Here is a 19503-nt window from a genome sequence, read left to right on the forward strand (position 1 = left end):
TTTTTTTTGTTGTTGTTGTTGTATGTTTTTATTTGAAATATATGGGAAATAGCTAATGTTCTCTATTCCCCCAGTCTAGAGATTGCTCTCTACCTTTATCCCTTAAAAGGAAATCACTTCTTCGGTTTAACCACTTAGGCTACTTGGGTATGTTCTTCCTTATATTAATCTATTCGTTACTTTATACTCAAAATTAGATCTCCTACATTGTGTCTAAAGGCAGAAGTTACAGAAGTGGATGAATGGATGCCCCATGTTGCCTCCTAAGAAAGCTCACAGAATAAAATAAGTTTGAATGAAAACATTGATGATCAGAAAGGTCACCAGCCATTATCCAAAAATAGATGGATCAGAAATCACACCCTATCATCAGTTTGACTCTCTAAAAATTACAATGTGGCTTGAAGACCTAGTACATAGTGTTCACTCATAAATATCTGTTGGACAAAGGAAGGAATGGGATAAGACAAGAATTTCAGAGAGATTTTTATTGCTCTGGGCAGATCTAGGAGATATACTACAAATAAAATCCTTCAGTTAGGGATTAAACAAGTAGAGCAACTCTTTTATTTGAGTTAAGTCTAGATTTTTGTAAGTGTATTCACCCTGAGAATTTACTAACATTTCAATTTCTCTGAGTAGCAGATAATGTTTCCTATAATTATTTCTTTATACCAACTAGGAAATTATCCTGAAAAACACAGAATAATTAACTTTCCTGAACTGCCAGGTCCCACACCTATTATCCTAAAATTTTCTGCTTCTAACTCTCTTGCTCCAATGAGTGCTTGATTCTATACTCTATGGTATCAACTGATATTTTTTTGTTTGTTTCAGATTTATCTCTTTGACTAGTTTGGGTACATGAAAGAATGATTATCATCTTTATAAATTTCCACATTAAAATTGTAGTCAATAAATGTTTTTTAAATTGTTGTGAATGTGTGCGGTTTCCATGACTTCCAATGTGAACTAGACTGAAGAAAAAAAAAAGGCATAATCCTCATTACTCTCAAATTGTCCTGGCAGTTATCACACTCTCTTTCTTCCTCCATCCTTTGCCAATGTTCTCAGTAAAAACTACAGAAAATTAGACAGCCAGGGAAAAAGAAGCCACTCTTACAATATGACCTAGATTGTATGCAACAGTGAAACCTCCATTTTCTCTGAAAATAAGTCTGTATAAACGAGGAGGATTACAAGTCTGACAGCACTTCTGACACATTGAGAGACCTCAAGCAGGGTGTTGAAAGTTCAACTTGTTTGGTACCAATTCAGACTCAAAGATTTATTCTCCAGTGAGGTGAAAGAGAGGAAAAGAAACAGGAGCAGTTAGATTTTCCAGCCACTCCACCCAAATGGGTGATTTATCCAAGTGTGACTGGGGTGGGTGGAACACAAACATCTCCTACTCAACCCAAGCCTTCAGCTTGGGTGGCTAAAACTGTGCACCAATTTGTCTTCATCCTGAAGCAGCATTCTTCAGAGACCCACCCAAGGTTGCTCTATGACAAGGAGGGAAGGTCAAGAACACAACCAGGGTTGAACTTGCTGTCAGGCAGCTGTGGCCCTAAGCGCCCCCAGCAGTGTCCGCTCTCAGCCAATGGGAGCTCGAGGTCCGGGGATGATGAGCCGCGGGACTACAACTGGACCAATCAGGCTCCAAGATCGTGGGGGAGGGTGTAAGAGGAAGGAGATGGGAGGAGAGGCCGGAGGCGATGGAGATTGAGCTACAACTACAGAAGTTTCTCACCTTGGCTAAGGAAGGACAGCTCGCGCATCTCCAACTCATCTCCTAGTCCCAGCGGGAAGACGTCACCCCAGAGATAACTTTCTCCACCTCCTCAATCTGCCCGGTGCATGCGAGCGGAGCCCCTCTCACTGGCAGTCTTTTATATTTCTTTATGTCTTTTTGCAGGAAGGCAAGGCTGAGAGATAGTTTGGGGTGGAGAACTGACCTCTCTCTAGGAGAGTCCCAGGGCGGGGAAGACAGAAGAGGTGTGGCTGGCACTGGGGACTCCATGCTGGGGCCATGGACAGAGTGGCGCTCCTGGGACTGTCCCGCCTGTGCGTGCTGTGGGCAGTCCTGATCGCGCTGTTCCCCTGCGGAACCCAAGGGAACTGGATGTGAGTATAGGAGGGTGGCAGGGGCATAAGGGGATACGAGGCAACGGGGGGCTGGGGGAGGTACAAAGGACTGTCCTCTGAGGCAGGGTGCGTGTGTGTGTGTGGGGACCACGGAGGGATGAGCTGATTTTCAGGAAAACAACTGGGGTTGGGGGAGCAGAGTGAGGGAGCGGCTTACCGAAGGGGAGGCTTGTCTTACAGGTGGTTGGGCATCGCCTCCTTCGGGGTTCCGGAGAAGCTGGGCTGCGCCAATTTGCCTCTGAACAGCCGCCAGAAGGAGCTGTGCAAGAGGAAACCGTACCTGTTGTCCAGCATCCGGGAGGGCGCCCGGCTGGGCATTCAGGAGTGCAGGAGCCAGTTCAGACACGAGCGATGGAACTGTGAAGTCGCCACCTCTGCCACTCCGGGGAGCAGCCACCTCTTTGGCAATGAGTTGACTAGCGGTAAGTCCCACACGCTCAGGGCTAAAACGAGGAATGAAGGGCACCAAATACTGTAAATGAGATGCACAGCACTTGGCTGGTCCCAATCTTCCTAAACCTTAAAAGAAGTCCATTAAATCGGGAACCACAGAAGACTTGGGGTGCAGGTGCGATCCTAGAGAAGGAGTGAGCATAGGGGGAGGGGGGTTACCTAGGTCCAAAACTGGGCGCTTGGGGCTGTAGCTCTTCCTACTTCCCGCAGCGCATGGCCAGAGTTAGAAATCTCTGACCCTCCACCCCTCCGATCCCTCGGACCCCGTAGCACCCCCCTACAAGGGTGAACAGCTGGAGAAACATGATGTCCTTAGTTGGGAACGTTGCTGCAGCATCTGCTTTAACTTAAGCAAGCCTGCTGCGCACTGAGCTCGGGACAAGTGGCTAATTTGCAACGAAGTTCCAGGGTTGTTGGTTCGGGCAGACAGAATAAAAGGGGGGTTTACAGGGATTGTCCGGACAACACTAAGTGCAGCTAATCCCAGCATGATTTGTTTGACTTCGCCCTCTGTTCACTGGGTTCACTAGTCCTCCCTTCCTCGCAGTTCCTTCCTCTCTGCACTCCCGCGGGGTGGGAATCTGTAGTAAAACAGAGTGTAATTGTCCAGGGATTTAGTAAAGACAACGGGACAAGAAGTCAGAATTGTTCCAGGGATCGCAGCAGATTCAAAGACATTCAGGACTCAGACACTGAGAGATTTGTTATTTTTCACGTTCTTTTCCGTTTTGCCTCCACCCTTCACCCTTCCCCACGCGGTCCCTACAAACTTCTCAGCCAAAGCCCTTCAGTGTTTTAGACCTCACTCCTCAATAAGAAGACCTTGACCCCCTCCGGGAAAAGGGTGGAGGGAGTCTTCTTTACACTTGTTGAAATGCAAAGGCATGGGCTGTTGGAAAGGTTTACTAGACTATGGGGCGTGAAACTGTTTCTACTCCAATCTAAACAACTCAAAAAAAAAAAAAAGGCAACAGAATCCTTTCTAATCCATTATATTAATGTTTTAATGGAACCTTAATTTTAGCTCATATGCTATTGCTGATTTTCTAAATAAACATTCAGTGGTTTTGCATATCTACTTTTTCTGGTGAAATTTCCATGATCACTCATTGCCTTTAACATTGCTTTTAAGACTATAAGAAGATTAGCTAGATTATAACATAATTGAATTTCATATTAATAATGTTGTTATAGTATCCTGGGATTTAAAAAAGTCTGATGTGAACTTGAATCCTAATCGTAATATTTGTACATTAGTTGCTTTGATGTTTTGCTTTTCATTTGTATTCTGACACGTAGTATTGATGTCTTTTAACATCACTTTTTTTTCAGCTTGTGCTTTGTAAGAACACATTTTAAAAACTGTAAAGAAAGGCAATATGAACTCCTTCAGGCATTGTGTTTTCATTCACTAAGACGTGCAAAGGATTTTAACTACTACATGCACTTATTGAAACTTTTACTGTTTATTAAGTACTAAATTAGATGCTGACATACATTTCAAATTTTAAAAATAAATTTGATGAGTCCAATGTCTAGGGACAATTCATGATTTGCATATGAAAATCCACTTAGGTGGGATACTGAAAATTGTTGCTGGGTGGTCAGGGGAGGGAGAATGGAGCAATAGGAAATTGACGTTTTGAAATTGGTGCTTATTAAAATACCCATTGTGAACAACTGAAAAACTGCTTCCTTACCATGAAGATAAGTAGATGATTTTATTATGCACAAGAGAATGGTATATCTCTTTCCACTTAGCAAGTTATATCTTATTATAGGCACCAAGGAAACAGCATTTATTTATGCGGTGATGGCTGCAGGGTTGGTGCACTCGGTGACCAGGTCATGCAGTGCAGGCAACATGACGGAGTGTTCCTGTGACACTACCTTGCAAAATGGCGGCTCAGCAAGTGAAGGTTGGCACTGGGGGGGCTGCTCTGATGATGTCCAGTATGGCATGTGGTTCAGCAGAAAGTTCCTAGATTTCCCTGACAGAAACGCCACAGGAAAAGAAAGTAAAGTACTATCAGCAATGAACCTACATAACAATGAAGCTGGAAGGCAGGTATGTATTAGAAAATGCAATTACACAAATTAAAAAAAAAAAAGTTCCTTTAGCTGACAGTGGGATTATACATCTGGATAAATCTCTCTGAACGGTTTAAAAACCAAACACTTAAAGTTTATGGTCTTAGAAAAAAATATATATATATATTTCTTCCAGGAATCTTACTGACCCATTGATTTAGTTTAACTTTTCATTGTATATGAATTGAATCTTGTTATAGAGTAGATGACAGTATATGCTGTTTAACTTAAAATATTAAATAAGATTCCTCTAGTGGCAAAGCAGACATACAATATACAATATCTGACTTTCTAATGGGACTAAATCAGTTTTCAGGTCCTCAAATTTGAATTTTGATGCCCTTAAACTCAATCTTTTTTAAATATAATTTGTAGTAGGCGATAGTTCAAAAGCAGATTATCAGTTTTGTTTTTAGTTGTCAAATATTTTTGAATACACAATTTTTAAAGAACATATTTTTAAAAGTACAGATTTCTGAAGGAAGAAGTTATTTGATTATAAGTAATGTAGATTTGCTGTAAACTTGACAAATAGAAATAAATGTAAAGAAAATATAGATATGTTAAACATGGGTATTTTAAATACAGTCCTATTAAATATTTAGAAAAGGCAAATGTAACTAATCATTTTGAATATTGTTTTTATACTAAGCTTTCTGAAAATGGGATAAATTTGTAGCTCAATTCGATTTTTGTTTATACTAATGCTGAGTATCAACTCAATAAAGTTTAAGTATTATAATATAGTTGAATTATTTGGCAGTCCACAATGATATTTCTTAAACTGTCAGAACCTTTTTATGGATATATGTATTCATGTTGTAAGTAATATTTTAAGTGCAGGAATATTGCACATAGTATATATTTTATTGTAAATGTACTATTAATGTATAAAGGTCCCAAAGTAATCATTTCAGTTTGTCATGTTTTTCAGAAATCTTTCAGGGACATCTAAAGCATATATTGCATTTGTTTTATATTTTTACATAGTGAATGCATAAAACCTGAAAGTAGTAACTCTCCAGAGTATTTCAAATATATATTTTATTTATTTCAGTTTTTGTATCATGAACTAATGGACCTAGTTCAAAATATCTGCACAGTTTCAGCTAGTTTTCTTAACCACTTTGGTTTAGATACAAAACTCAGAAAACTCAGTGCATATTTCACCACAACCCCTTAAATTCTACTTTTCAATTTGAGTACTCAATTCATAAGAGTAAAATAGAAAACAAGTAATATAAAAAAAGAAAATCCAGCAAATAGGTATATGATGTTTTCATACTTTTGTTTAAAATTTATTTTAAGTAACTCTTGCCCAATGAAACCATAGTTACATATGTATATATTTATTTATTTATTTATCTCTGCTAAAGTTTCTCACTTAAAAATTAATAAATGCATTTGGCATAACCTTAAGTAGTATTAAAAAAATAACTTCTATTTCTAACATATAAACATAGAAAAGTTAAGCTGTTTTTCAGAACTCTAAGGTAAAGGAAAACATCAAGCAAAGCTAAATCAATATGTTAAAAAATAAGAAAACAATTAATGTTTATTATTAATTTAGATTTTAAATCTTCTTTAATCTTATAATTATTTGATAAAGCTGTCAAAAATTGACAGCTAACAAAACTCAGAAATTTAATATGATTAATTTACCTTTGAACTTATGGAATGCCCTAACAGTAAGCTAGTGTGTATTTAATTAGTAACAGTAGATAACAATTTAATTTTACTTTGTGTTATATCAGTTTTCAAATTTAGTATCAGTACTGGACTCTGTAATTACTAACTTTGATCTTAAACTGTTGCTTATACTAATTTTATTAAAACTTAAAACTATTCAGCATCATTTTATGTCTTTTGTTGATAAAATCTCCTCGGGTTATTTGATTTTTTTTGCTGTTATTCTTATTATGTAAAAGGTAATTCAACTGTACACACATTTTACATATTGACATTTCGTTTACATTTTAGAGTTTGTCTACTGAACCTTTTTATTTCCACATATATCTAGACAGAAACTTAAAGTATTACTATATATATATATATGTGTGTATATATATATATATATGTATGTATATATATATATATATATATATATATATATAGTATGGATATATATATATGGATATTGTGAGAGCAACTGCACTGGTCTTTTTGATTTGAGTTTCCTCATAAAGTACTCAAATTCAAAATATTTTTGTATTTTTCTTTACGTTTGTGGCCAAAACCAACAACAATAAATCACTGCCACCACCACCATCACCACCAACACAACAAAAGTTGACCAAGTTTCCAGGTTATTATCTAATATAAAAGAGCAATCAACTCCATTTTGGATCACAATTAGATTTTAATCTAATAAGCATTTTTTCTTGAATAAAGTTCAAGGTCTGCATTCAATTGAGTTGATTTGCTTAGTCTCAAAATCCCAAACTCATCATGTAGGAAAGCATTCAGAAAAATGTGGGTACTGGCGCTTAGTAGTGCTATGAGCAGGATAGATGATTTTCTAACCGCTGACCTTAAATACACTGATTCCCACTTGGTTTCTGACACCATTCCTAAACTTATGACTCCAAGAATAATGTTGCCGAATTGTGATTGGTTGACAGAATGATGTGATGTCTTCCAGGGGCAGAACTTCTGGGAATATTGTGACTTGGAATATTTATGGATATTTCTTTTGGTGTACTTAAAATATTTCCATTCTTCCCATGTCCACCTCATAAACTTTTAAGTTTCCCTACCCCATAATTTGTTTTATGATGAGTAACTCAAAAAAGTGAGAAGGACCAACCCCAAATGTTCATTGACCTGTTTCAAGAATATTTAGAAGTTCTTGAACAACACGAAAGTGTTTTTCTTTTCAACAGGTTCAAATATATTTTTGGATTAACAGGGAAAAATTGGTCAGACGAATAGGAATGATACATATGCACATCCTACTTTGCGTAGCAGGTTTCATAAAACCTTAAACAGATTATTTTATGGTTGACAAAATGAAACTTATGTCATAAAATATTCCACAACAGTTTTTGAACCTTTTCTTAAAGTTTGGATAAAGCAATGTACTGGAAAATAATCATCGCCTGCTGTATTACCTCTGGGTTAAAACTGTGGGACCAATCACTTCTAAGACCGCTTCTCAAACGGTTTCTATTTTTACCTTAGGAACTTATGATACATGTTTCCTATTTTACTTCACTAGAAATTTGTCAAACCAAAACTTAACACAAGGAACCTGGTCGATTAAAAGCTACCCTTCTAATTGCTCTCCATTGTTTAAAGTGTCCCACCAAAATGCGCACATCTGTTTGCAATAGTTAACAAAACATTCGTCTGTTAATATCATTATAAACCTTAACAACTCGACTAGGAATTTTTTCTCATAACCACACACAACTCATTCAGTTGTTCTTCTCTTACTTTCCCTATCCTTTATAAAACAGCTGAACTATCACTGCAACTCAGATGCAGTAACATTAATGTAGAATCTTAGTTGAAAACCTTTGGAGTATATATTTTTTTCTGACCTGTTCCTGAAATTTCTTTAGACATATGTGCATTTTCCATTGTCATTTTTTTCTGTCCTATTGAAATTATTCTGCTACATATAAAACCACATATTGTGCATCACCAATTTCTTTATATGTCTTAACCACACTATTTTTCCGTAAACCGGGAATAGTAAGAGTATGTCTATTAACTACCTACCGTATGCAAAGAATTTCTTCCTATAAAACTAAATCAAAGAAACTAATTTATGAAAACAATCTCTAAGAAGTTCTGAGTGCTGCAGAATATGTGTGTGTGTGTGTATGTGTGTGTGTGTGTGTGTGTGTGTGTGTGTGTGTGTGTGTGTGACAGAGAGAGAGAAAGAGGAGGGAAATAAAATATTTTTAAAGAGTTTTCATAAGATAAAGTGTTTCTTCTCACTAGCTACTAAGAATAGGAAAGTAATCAAAAACATTGTTAAAATGTAATCCTGAGAAAGTTATAGTTAACTTCAGGAAGTTGAAAGGTCTATTTTTTATGGCAATAAAATCTTTTTCAATTTTAATACAAATTTGGCATTGCTGTGACTGGATCTATAAAACAGTTCCTATTCTTCAAACTTGTAGGGTGTCACTCTCGTGGGTTGAGGAGTGACAGCCATCACTCTTGTGGGCTGAGGAGTAGAATGAGAGCCTAATCCCATCTAGAGTCTGTCTGTTAATGCTTGTCCCTCTTTTTTATTACTTTCTTCCAATTCTGTTCACCAGTAAGTGAGCTAGACAAGTTACTCATTATGTATTAGAAAGCATCTACTTAATTTCCCTCCTTTGCAAATTAGTGACATCCTACATTACATCTGAACTGGTTAATACGAAACAAATGAAAAGATGGCTCATCCATTATAACTCAAAGGTAATCCTGAAACTTTAAATCACTAAGTAAAGACTACATAGAATCTTGACGAATGTTAAAAATACAGACATACATTCTTAGATTTTTTTTTTTTTTTTTTTTTTTGGACAACAGCCTTTGATATTACCTAGTGTTGACTGACTCTTTTTCTCATATCTTTGAAGCATTTATCATCTGAGCAAAAGTAGGCAGTTTACATTAACTTGAACATTTGTTTTTCCTAAAGAAATTTTAAAGAATCAAAGGCTTTAAGAATACCAAGCATCATAAATTTAACCAAAGACGATCATATGCTATACTTTATAAACTTATTGCATATCATTGAAAAGTAAGTTTTGTCTAAATTAATGAAAAATAGACATCTACTCACTTCTCAGTTTTGTAAATGAAAAAAGAGTATGTACTATTTTCTATAATGGACAGTATTTTATTATTATGCTGCTTATTTTTCAAAAACTAATAAGTATTGAGGATCACACAAATCAAAACCATATGCCTTCATTCAAGGTTGAAAATGTTCTAAATTGTTTGAAATATTCTGTCTCATTACATAGCTCAAAACTTTGGTTAACTTTTTTGGAAATTTAACATTCCACAAACATGTCAATGTCAGGGTTGGTACAAAATAGCAGAGTATAAACCCCTGTCATTTCTTAGTTTTGATAAGAACTATAAGTAGAATTTAAATTGTAAGAGAATTTCTCTCTCTCTCTCTCTCTCTTTCTCTTTCTCTCTCTCTCTCTCTGTCTTTTATGGGGTTGTATATATGCTTTCCAAGTTATTGAAATGTATAGATCTTTTTTTTTTTAAATTTTACCCAGCATGTTGACAGGATGTCAACTCTGCAGCTAGTCTTGACAATTTATTAATCTGTTCTGCTGTTCTGAGTATTGAAGGAAGCTATGCTAACTAGCCCAGCATGTCAGAGATTAGTGTCCTAAAACTTTTGAAATCTTAATAATTTTTGCATTGTTATTCTCATTTGACTTTTTATCTAACTTTTGTCATGCTTTCTTCTTTAGGGAGAGATCATATGCATTTAGACTTTAATGTGTGTCAGGCAATGGGATGTTACAGGTGTGTGTGTGTGTGTGTGTGTGTGTGTGTGAATTTCATTTAATTCCTCAGTGTCTATAAACTAAATTCAACATATAGAATGAAAAATTGTATAAATAGTGTTCCCTTTATAGGTTAGGATGATTCTACTATCTGTCAAAAACAGAACATTTGTTTTGAATTAATCATCTAGAAGAAGAGAATTTGCTGGGAGCAACCACACACTTCTGTCTGGTCTCTTTTTGCCCAATTTAAGTGGATTAGTCAGGGTTTCTCATATGGTCTTTGACTAGAGGATAACATGTCTTCTTAGCCCCTGGTGAATGTAACTGACTTTATAATAATCAACCCTCAACCTCCAACCCCCAACTTTCAGTTCCATCAGGAGATCAGATTCCTGGATGTCTATTAGAATCAATTTATCAGCTTTGCTAAAGCGCCATTACCCATGCACCATGTGAGCTGAGACTGACAGCTCTGTTATTGCTTCATGCATTTGAATGTGCATGAGAGTCACCTGAGGATCATAGTAAAATGCAGGTTCTGACTGTGAAAGTCTGCATTTTCCACAAGTGATGCTGGTACTGTCAGTCCTCGAATCACTCTGAATCACAAGCAAAGTGCAAAATCACCTCAGAACAAGGAGATATGCATGAGTAGCTTCCCAGTCCCCTAATCAGGGAGATTAGAAAGAAAAGCAGCTCCTTTTGCTGTTTTAGATAATCTGTAATGTAAGTACAAGCCTGGTCCACTACTTGAAACTCAAATTGGAAAAATTTGCTATGCAGTCAAGAGGAGGACAAAAATTTAAACTCTAAAATCTTTAAGATGCACAATATTTATACAGGAGAAAGTAGATTCAGAAAGTTAAGTACTAAAAATGTCTTGTTTTTGAGTAATACACTTTGTGAATGATACTTAACACAATGGCTGTTGGTTTCAGGCTGTCGCCAAGTTAATGTCAGTAGACTGTCGCTGCCATGGTGTTTCAGGCTCCTGTGCTGTGAAAACATGTTGGAAAACCATGTCTTCTTTTGAAAAGATTGGTCGTTTGTTGAAGGATAAATATGAAAACAGCGTCCAAATCTCAGACAAAATAAAGAAGAAAATGCGCAGGAGAGAAAAGGATCAGAGGAAAATACCAATTGACAAAGATGAACTGCTCTACATCAATAAGTCTCCTAATTACTGTGTGGAGGATAAGAAACTGGGGATTCCAGGGACCCAAGGCAGAGAATGCAACCGTACATCAGAGGGTCCCGATGGCTGCAACCTCCTCTGCTGTGGTAGAGGCTACAATACCCACGTGGTCAGGCACGTGGAGAGATGTGAGTGCAAGTTTATCTGGTGTTGCTATGTCCGATGCCGGAGGTGTGAAAGCATGACTGACGTCCACACTTGCAAGTAATCACTCCACTCAGATATGGACAGCGCTGATCAATGACATGCGATAGAAGTGTCACCCAAGTGTGTCTTTCTCTTTGCAAGATGGACAACTGCCTTTGAATTCTCAACTCATGTCTGAGTTACTTTTACTTGGTCACTCAATCACACAATGAACATGTGGGTTTCTTGAGCTTTTTAAAGATGAAAAGGCTGATATTTGTTGGTCTGGGGATTCTATAATGGCATACAAGAAAGAAAATCTGTCTCCTAAGCAACAAAGAAAGAAAACAAAAGAGTCTTTCAGCTAGATGGCCTGATCCATACTCAGGATAAGATGCTCAGATATGGAATTCAATAGTGGTGGGTGAATATGAACTGTAAAGACTTAAAAGGTGTCTGTGAGAGCCGATAACAATGATCTCATCTATCCTCTCAATATTTTAGATGAAGAAATCATACTAGTGGTCCTGCATAGAAAGAGATATTGCTAAGTTTGTAGAAGTGGTGGTTGACACTTAATCTACTTTAAGTGCATTTTTTTTTATAAAAAGAGGTAATTAAAAAGAATATTTGTAAGTGATATATTTCCTAAAAGCAAAAAAGTGCTGTTTTTAAGTGTTTAATGATAAAAGTTGAAAAATAAATAGTAAAATATATGATTTAGATTTTAATTTGTAGAATTTGTTTAGGAAATTATCAGTGAGATACAGAGCATTTTTTTTTTTTAACCTGGCTTAATACTTTAGTGTCAGACCAGTTTTCGTTAAAAATCCAGCTATGGGGAGTCGGGCGGTAGAGCAGCGGGTTAAGCGCAGGCGGCGCAAAGAGCAAGAACCAGCGTAAGAATCCCGGTTGGAGGCCCAGGCTCCTCACCTGCAGGAGAGTCTCTTCACACGCAGTGAAGCAGGTCTGCAGGTGTCTGTCTTTCTCTCCCCCTCTTTGTCTTCCCCTCCTCTCTCCATTTCTCTCTGTCCTATCCAACAACAACATCAATAACAACAGCAATAAAACAACAAGGGCAACAAAAGAGAATAAATAAATAAAATAAATATTAAAAAAAAATCCAGCTATGAGATGCTTTTTTTCCTTAAAGTACATGGGTGGGAGGGATGATAGTTAAAACCAAAAGGGCTTACATACATTTTAAGGAAAGTGTTCTTTAAATGTGTAAAGACAGTATTTTGTATAGAATTTTATAAAAGAGTTTTATATTTTGTAAATACAGTATTTAAGTCATATGATATATATTAAAACTTAAGACATTTATTGCCAAAGTCCAAGAGCTAAGGCAATAAAATTATCTGGAAATAAGATTAGTTCTGTTTTTTTTTATACCTTAAACTGACATTTTTTTATACATTGGAAAAAGAGGTTGATTGAACAGTCAGTTATATGGATGTGTTTTTCTTCTCAAATGACAGTTTTACATGTTATAGATTAACATATGCTTCAAAATGTTGAGAATTGTGCTATTTCAGCTGTCAGTCTAGATGAAATCTGTTTTAAATTAGCTATGTTAACTTGTAAGTTTATTATAATAAATTATATAGGAAAAGTGTTAACTGGAAAAAATAATCTAAATCGGAATAATGATAAACCTCTGGGTTTGATATCCTGCATATTTATTATATTGTAACTAATGTTGCATTTCTATATGAATGTTGAGTGGTCTTTATGGTTTAAGTATTCATGCTTATGTATTCATCCATCATATCTTACAAGGTTTATTATGAGAAGTATAGGACTATATTGAAGGTTGTACTTTTATGTAATTGTTTACTGAACTGCTAAATATTTCAGTATTATATAATTTTTTTCTAAGTTGAAAATGGACAAAGCAAGAACAATTTTATAATCAGTTAAATAATAATTCCCTTTTCCCCTGCCATGTCTCATTTTATTTTCTTTCAATTTTATTTATCATAATTTGCAAAACAGAAAACCCATGGAAAATGTTTCATGTCTAGTATTAAAATTGAGGCTAAATATTTAACTGTGTTCCTTCAAATTTAACAGTATGCTTATTTACTAAATGAGAGATTCAGAAATGAGAAGTGAACCAATGCAGTTCTTATTAAAGAGTGCTTAACCATTCTTTAGCATCCACTGATTAGAATAATCTAAAAAAAAGTAGGCACACTTATTTTTTGCAAAGTAAACACATTTTATTTGTATTGAAAATGAGCACTTCTTTTAAAGATGAAGACTATATTTCTCATTAGCAATTTATTCTATTAACCAAAAAAATTTTCCTAATTACCTTACCCACAAATTGTGAGAATCAGGCAGCCTATAATTCAGAAATGCCTGTTTACTATTCAGCCATTGCTTGAAAAAATGTTGCCAACTTAGGCTTTTTTTCTCTGGCAAGTGCAAGGAGAAACTCCAAACTCTCAGACTGTGTTCCTGATTCTTTTTCCCTGTCCTCCATGGAAGCTATTCTTGAATTTCTTACCTTTCTGTTTTACTCTCTGGCAATCTAGCTGTGGCCCATTTTCTTCCCACTGGTTTAGTTAAGGCTACAAGTAAAATTGCAAGTAATGAAAATCCAACAAGATGAACAAACATCCACTCTGTATGGAGAAGTCCAACTTCGGTTCAGACAAAGCTTGATTCAAAAGATCCCACTATGTTCTTATGGCCTGGGTCTCTCCATTTTTGTTCTAAAGAGATTAAGTTCTGTGTTACTGTCTTCAACTTCTTACTACACAAGATGTTATATCATCATCCTTCCAATCTCCAATTCCTAGAAGGTTGCCATTTTTCCTATCTAACGCTTAGCACTTATTATCTATTATGCATTGTTCTTCCATACTTCCATTCTCCTCCAAATAAACAGTTCATTTTTTTGTTGTTGCTGTTGTTGCTCACACTATTTCTCTGAGAGAAATAGGAGAGAGAACACTATTTCTTTGCACGTCCAACAAAGTCCCTTTAGATCTCACCGGCTCTGATTGGTTAATATCCCCATCTCTGAAATAATTTCAATGGCCATCAAATATTGGGACTGAAAAATAAATACACTTATAGTCCAGGCAAATAAAACCCACAAATCCCCAGCAGGTAGTCCTGGAATTCATTTTAACTAAAATCACATAATTTGAGAAAAGGGGAAATGCACATAAGAAAACCAGAGTAAAAGGCTATCACTACAAGGTGCAGTGCTTGAATACCAAGCAGCCAGGACACTAGTTATGCTGGGCTATGCTAATGTGTTTAGGAAACAACTTTCCTGCACCATATCGGTTAGACTTAGAAAAGATTGTGGACTGTGTATGTGTAAAATACCTTGATGTCTTGAAATGTCCTATTTGGTTTTAAAAGGAGATGGGAAGTTCTCTAGTGTATTCATTTTCATCTGAGGAGTTCAACTTTTTTATGTATATTTGAAACTGCCTGATAGAAGCAGTGGTGAGAGGTAATGATGGTGGTATTGAAATCAAGAATAAATATATAAAATGGCATTATCTGTAACCTCTGGATAAGAAAGCTAATTAAAGATGTTCCCTGAAGTTAGTACTTCACACAATATAAAAATAAGCTATTTGGTTATAAACAACTGAATTATTTCCTCATTCATAACATAGATAATAGTTATTCCACCTTTATTTTTTAAAGGAACGATGATAGTTTTGTTAAGAATGACCATGAAATTGAATTATATCAGTTAGATACTACAACTATATTTTTCAGCTTTATAACCACATAATATTTACAGTAAATATTTTCTATACACTTTGATTTTTCTGAAGTGCTGTCAGTATTGATATGTGTATGGAACCGGAAGATCTACCAAAAGATTTCATCAGAGGAAATGTGGTGAGCTGTGAGTACTTTTTTGCATCACCCCATAAAGGCCATTAAAGACTGAGGAACTAAGCCAACCATTTGAAGTCAGTTGATTATTCAGAACACATTGAATTGGCTTGAAAAAAAAAATTCATTTCTTCAAGTTGCATCCAAGATGTGTCTATCACTTGGTGATAAGAAATTGTACCCAAGTGTCAATAACTATTGTTAATCTTTAAGCCCCCAAGAAAATGATAAAGCAAAAAAAAAAAAACCAACCAAAGCATATCTCAGAGAATCATGAATGCTCAACATTTCTTCAAGGAAAGTTTGTTAAATACTTTGATTTGAAAAAATAAGTCAGTTTGATTGCAGATTCATCTAAGTCATAACATATCTTGGAGTAAATGAAAAGACAAGCTGAGAAAGGTTAGTGCAGGAGAAATAACATGTAAATGGGCATAGTGATACACCAGGGACTCATTTGCTTTTATAGAGAAAAGATTAAAAAACATTAACAGCAATTATTATACACCAGGCAGTTTTAAATATATGAAGACATTTAATCCTCCTAGTAATCTCATGAAGTAGGTACCATTATCATGGTCTTCATTTTATAAGTAGGCAAACAGACTCAGTAATTTGTGAGTTAGCCTAAGTTCTCCAAGAATGGACAGGCTTCAGTATCTGTGCCCTTAGCCATCATTGTTCTTATACATCTTGTAGTATCAAAATTGGCAGTACACTGTTTATAGCACACCACACAGAGTTTGGGAGATTTGTAAATATAATGACAATTACAGGATGTTCCTTCATGGTTTGGTTATATAAATTTGGTTGAGGAGCAGAAGTGATGGAGAACTGAGAATTTGCTGTGAAATATAATTAAAATACCCTGCCTCTTGATTTCCAAGCTCACAGTGACTTAGACTGCCTGCTATTTTAGATCCCAATGTGGCTAACAGTTGGATTCTGCAAAAGTCTAGCCACCATTCCAAAAATAAAATGACTGGGGGTAAATATCACGCTAATTTAGTGTGACTTAAAATAAATACTCACATCCTCTTTATTGTTGTGTTTATAGCCAATTTTTACATAAGGTACTATTTATAATAGATGGATGAAATTTACCATTGGTGATGGTTCATTCACATCCAAGGGAAAACCACCAGAGGTGGTTTGCAGGATCAAAAGCTTTTGAAATAAAATTATGCTAGAAATAATACTTTCTCCCATTGGTTGTAAAAGAAAAGCAGTAATAAATGTTGACCAAGTCAACAAAGACTAGTTTTGCATGTGACTTTCTAATCTGCAGATTAAGTGAAGGCATGTGGTTCGTGTGTTAGAAGTAAAAAGGCAGAAAGAGTGGTAGACACAGATAGGGAGGTCTGTCCTTCCCTGTCTGTCATTACTATGTTGAACCTAAAGGTAGCTTACCTCCACAGAAGTCCAAATGGTTAGTTTTGCATGTCAGTAGCACTGAACACCTGAGATCATGACCCATATTCATGTTTAGCCATTAAAGAAAATGGCTCCTACGATATCACCAAATTTTAACTTCACATTTAAATGTGTCTCTAACTCTTTATAAACCCAGAACATATATAAATGAAAGCCAATAAAAATAAAAAGAAAAGAAAAAACCTAGTACAGTCATGGGCTCTTTGGAATATAACTAAAATAGGATTACTAGATAGTAATACAAAACGGAGACACCCCCACACATACACCTGCAACTGTTCATCTGAACTATTCCAGCCTTTAGGTTCATGATTTATTTGGCTCTATATGTTAACTCTTTTTTCACGCACCAGGTTCCAGATGCTAACATGATGCCACCTGGACTTCCCTGGGCAGATGACCCCAACAGTGTGTCCTGGAGCCCTGCTTTCCCAGAGCCCTGCCTCACTAGGGAAAGAGAGAGACAGGCTGGGAGTATGGATCAAACTGCCAATGCCCATGTTCAGCGAGGAAGCAATTACAGAAACCAGACCTTCCACCTTCTGCACCCAATAATGATCTTAGGTCCATACTCCCTGAGGGATAAAGAATAGGGAAGCTATCAAGGGAGGGAATGGGACAGAGTTCCGGTGGTAGGAATTGTGTGGAATTGTACCCCTCTTATCCTATGGTTTTTGTTTCCTTTTTATAAATAAAAATTTAAAAAAGATATGTGTTAAAAATAACCATGAGTAGATGGTAAACATCAAATGAAAAGCCCACACAAAGGACACTTTAGAATGACAGTTTCTCTGGCTCATAGTTTCTCAGCTAAAATCCAATATATCCAAGGATGGGTATTTACTTTGCTCTGTTTTGAAGGATATGCCTGGATTGAACAGCAATTTTATCCAACAGATTATTTTCAAATTGATCATTTTATTCTTCTTTTAAAATTATCTCTACCTGATAGAGTCAGAAATTGAGAAGGAGTGGGGTGTTAGGGAGAGAGACAGAAAACACCTGCAACACTGCTTCACCACTCGTAAAATTTCCCCCTGCAGGTGGGGACCAGGGCTTGAACCTGGATCCTTGAACACTGTAACATGTGCACTCAACCAGATGTGCGACCACCTGGCCCCAGTCATTTCATTCCTCTAGTGATAGGCAAGTTAAGACTTGGCAGGAAATTCAGCTATCACAATGCTTTGCTTATGCATCCAGTCAATGGTTTCAGCACTGTAACCAAACAGGACTGCTTTCAACACACAATACAATGCTTAAAATGTGTTTGAAAGCATATAAATTTCAACAACTGGACTGGTAATATAATTGTGAAAGCCAGAAAGCAGAAAACCATGCTTCAAAATTCTTTCATGAGACTCCAGTGCCAGCTAAATTCCACCCAGAATTAGGGATTTGGTAAATTGGGACATTACTAGCAATAAGGATTGAGGTCTAGTCTGTGCTCTATCTGGCTGGGGGCTTCAGCGGAAAACTCACTCAGAAGGCTCTTCTTCCAGCTGCTGCCAGTGAAAGGAACCAGAAAACACCTTCCTTGAGTCAGGTTGATGTTACACTTTCACTCTCTGTTCTCTAGGCAAGCCACCAGGCCCAACTATTATCATGCTTTGATATTTGAATGGCTAGCTGCCAAGAGACCCACAAAGCTTGACTTTTGCATATGAAGGTAGGTTGGTGTGAACAAGTATTGAAAGGAGAGGTAGTATGTCCTCAGAGGCTTTGAGGTCAAGAACTTCAGGTGAACAGCTGAGTCCTCTCCCATGGATCTTACTCTGCAACTCATCTAATGGTTCCATTGTGACTTGATTCACGTGGACTACTTTAACAAATGCAGAATGTGTGACTTTTACATCAGAGATTTAAAAAATTGTTTTATTAGGGAAATAATGATTTATAAGACAGTTGTCACATTCCCATCCTTCTATCATAGCTGCCAACCTCACTGCCACCCTAAATTCTGGTACACCATTGTGCAGCCCTCTCTCCAGATCTTCCTGCTATAATCTTAGTTATGCTTCAAGAGACTGGAGCTAGTCCAATTTACTTCTCTCTGTTCTGAAGGATGATATGCCTGCTTCTTTGTTCTCTTAATCTTCACATATCAAAGTGACCTGTTCTAGGACTTCTTTGTATGTGTACTAATCTCACTCTTGAGGACTCTGTCTATATGGTTCAATCACTTCTCGAAGGCCTCACTTTCAAGTACCTTCACTTTGGGAACTAGAATTCAATATATATAAGGTAGGGACATACACGTTAACAACCATAACACTTGGTAGGATGGAAATGAAAAGCTAGAGGCTTACTTACCTCCTCTTGGGCTGTATTTTAGTAACTTTTAAGAGATACTTTAGTAATCCTGAAAATATTGTCATTAGTACTTCGTGTATGTGTGCTTGTTATCTCTATTGTATGAAGCTACCGATTCTCATACCCCAGGCTTTCATCTGTAAGTAGGAATGTGGACAAGTTGGTACTCATAACCACCATGCGTCCTCACTACAGAATTCTCTCTCTACTATCATATGAAAATAGGTGAACTATATGGAATATTAGGAACTTCAAAATTTATAAATCAAACTTCCCTAGTAAAGGTGTCATTTATCAACTTCTAATTTGTTCTTTAGGTATTTGCTGCACTCTAGTAGTGGGTATAAGGTTTCTAGATCTGGGCAGTGAGTCTAGTAATGGCAGCAAGGA

The 19503-nt window shown here is 36.4% G+C and overlaps 1 protein-coding gene across 1 annotated transcript; it reads left to right on the forward strand.

The window, feature by feature from the left end:
- The first annotated feature begins 1037 nt into the window (after positions 1–1037).
- Positions 1038–12599, forward strand: WNT16 (Wnt family member 16). The gene is made up of 4 exons (XM_007525005.2): positions 1038–2127; positions 2329–2570; positions 4383–4669; positions 11108–12599. Exons 1-4 carry the CDS (start codon positions 2033–2035, stop codon positions 11570–11572), a joined length of 1089 nt encoding a protein of 362 aa, XP_007525067.1. The 5' UTR covers positions 1038–2032; the 3' UTR covers positions 11573–12599.
- Positions 12600–19503: the final 6904 nt, after the last annotated feature.

Source organism: Erinaceus europaeus, chromosome 8 (assembly GCF_950295315.1).
Source record: "Erinaceus europaeus chromosome 8, mEriEur2.1, whole genome shotgun sequence".
In the NCBI taxonomy this organism is placed as follows: Eukaryota; Metazoa; Chordata; class Mammalia; order Eulipotyphla; family Erinaceidae; genus Erinaceus; species Erinaceus europaeus.

Bases quoted from the DNA above. Each gene is read 5' to 3' on its own strand.
- WNT16 (XM_007525005.2), top strand. From the start codon at position 2,033: ATGGACAGAGTGGCGCTCCTGGGACTGTCCCGCCTGTGCGTGCTGTGG. The intron at 2,571-4,382 runs GTAAGTCCCACA...ATCTTATTATAG, and splicing joins TGGCAATGAGTTGACTAGCG to GCACCAAGGAAACAGCATTT. The intron at 4,670-11,107 runs GTATGTATTAGA...TGTTGGTTTCAG, and splicing joins ACAATGAAGCTGGAAGGCAG to GCTGTCGCCAAGTTAATGTC.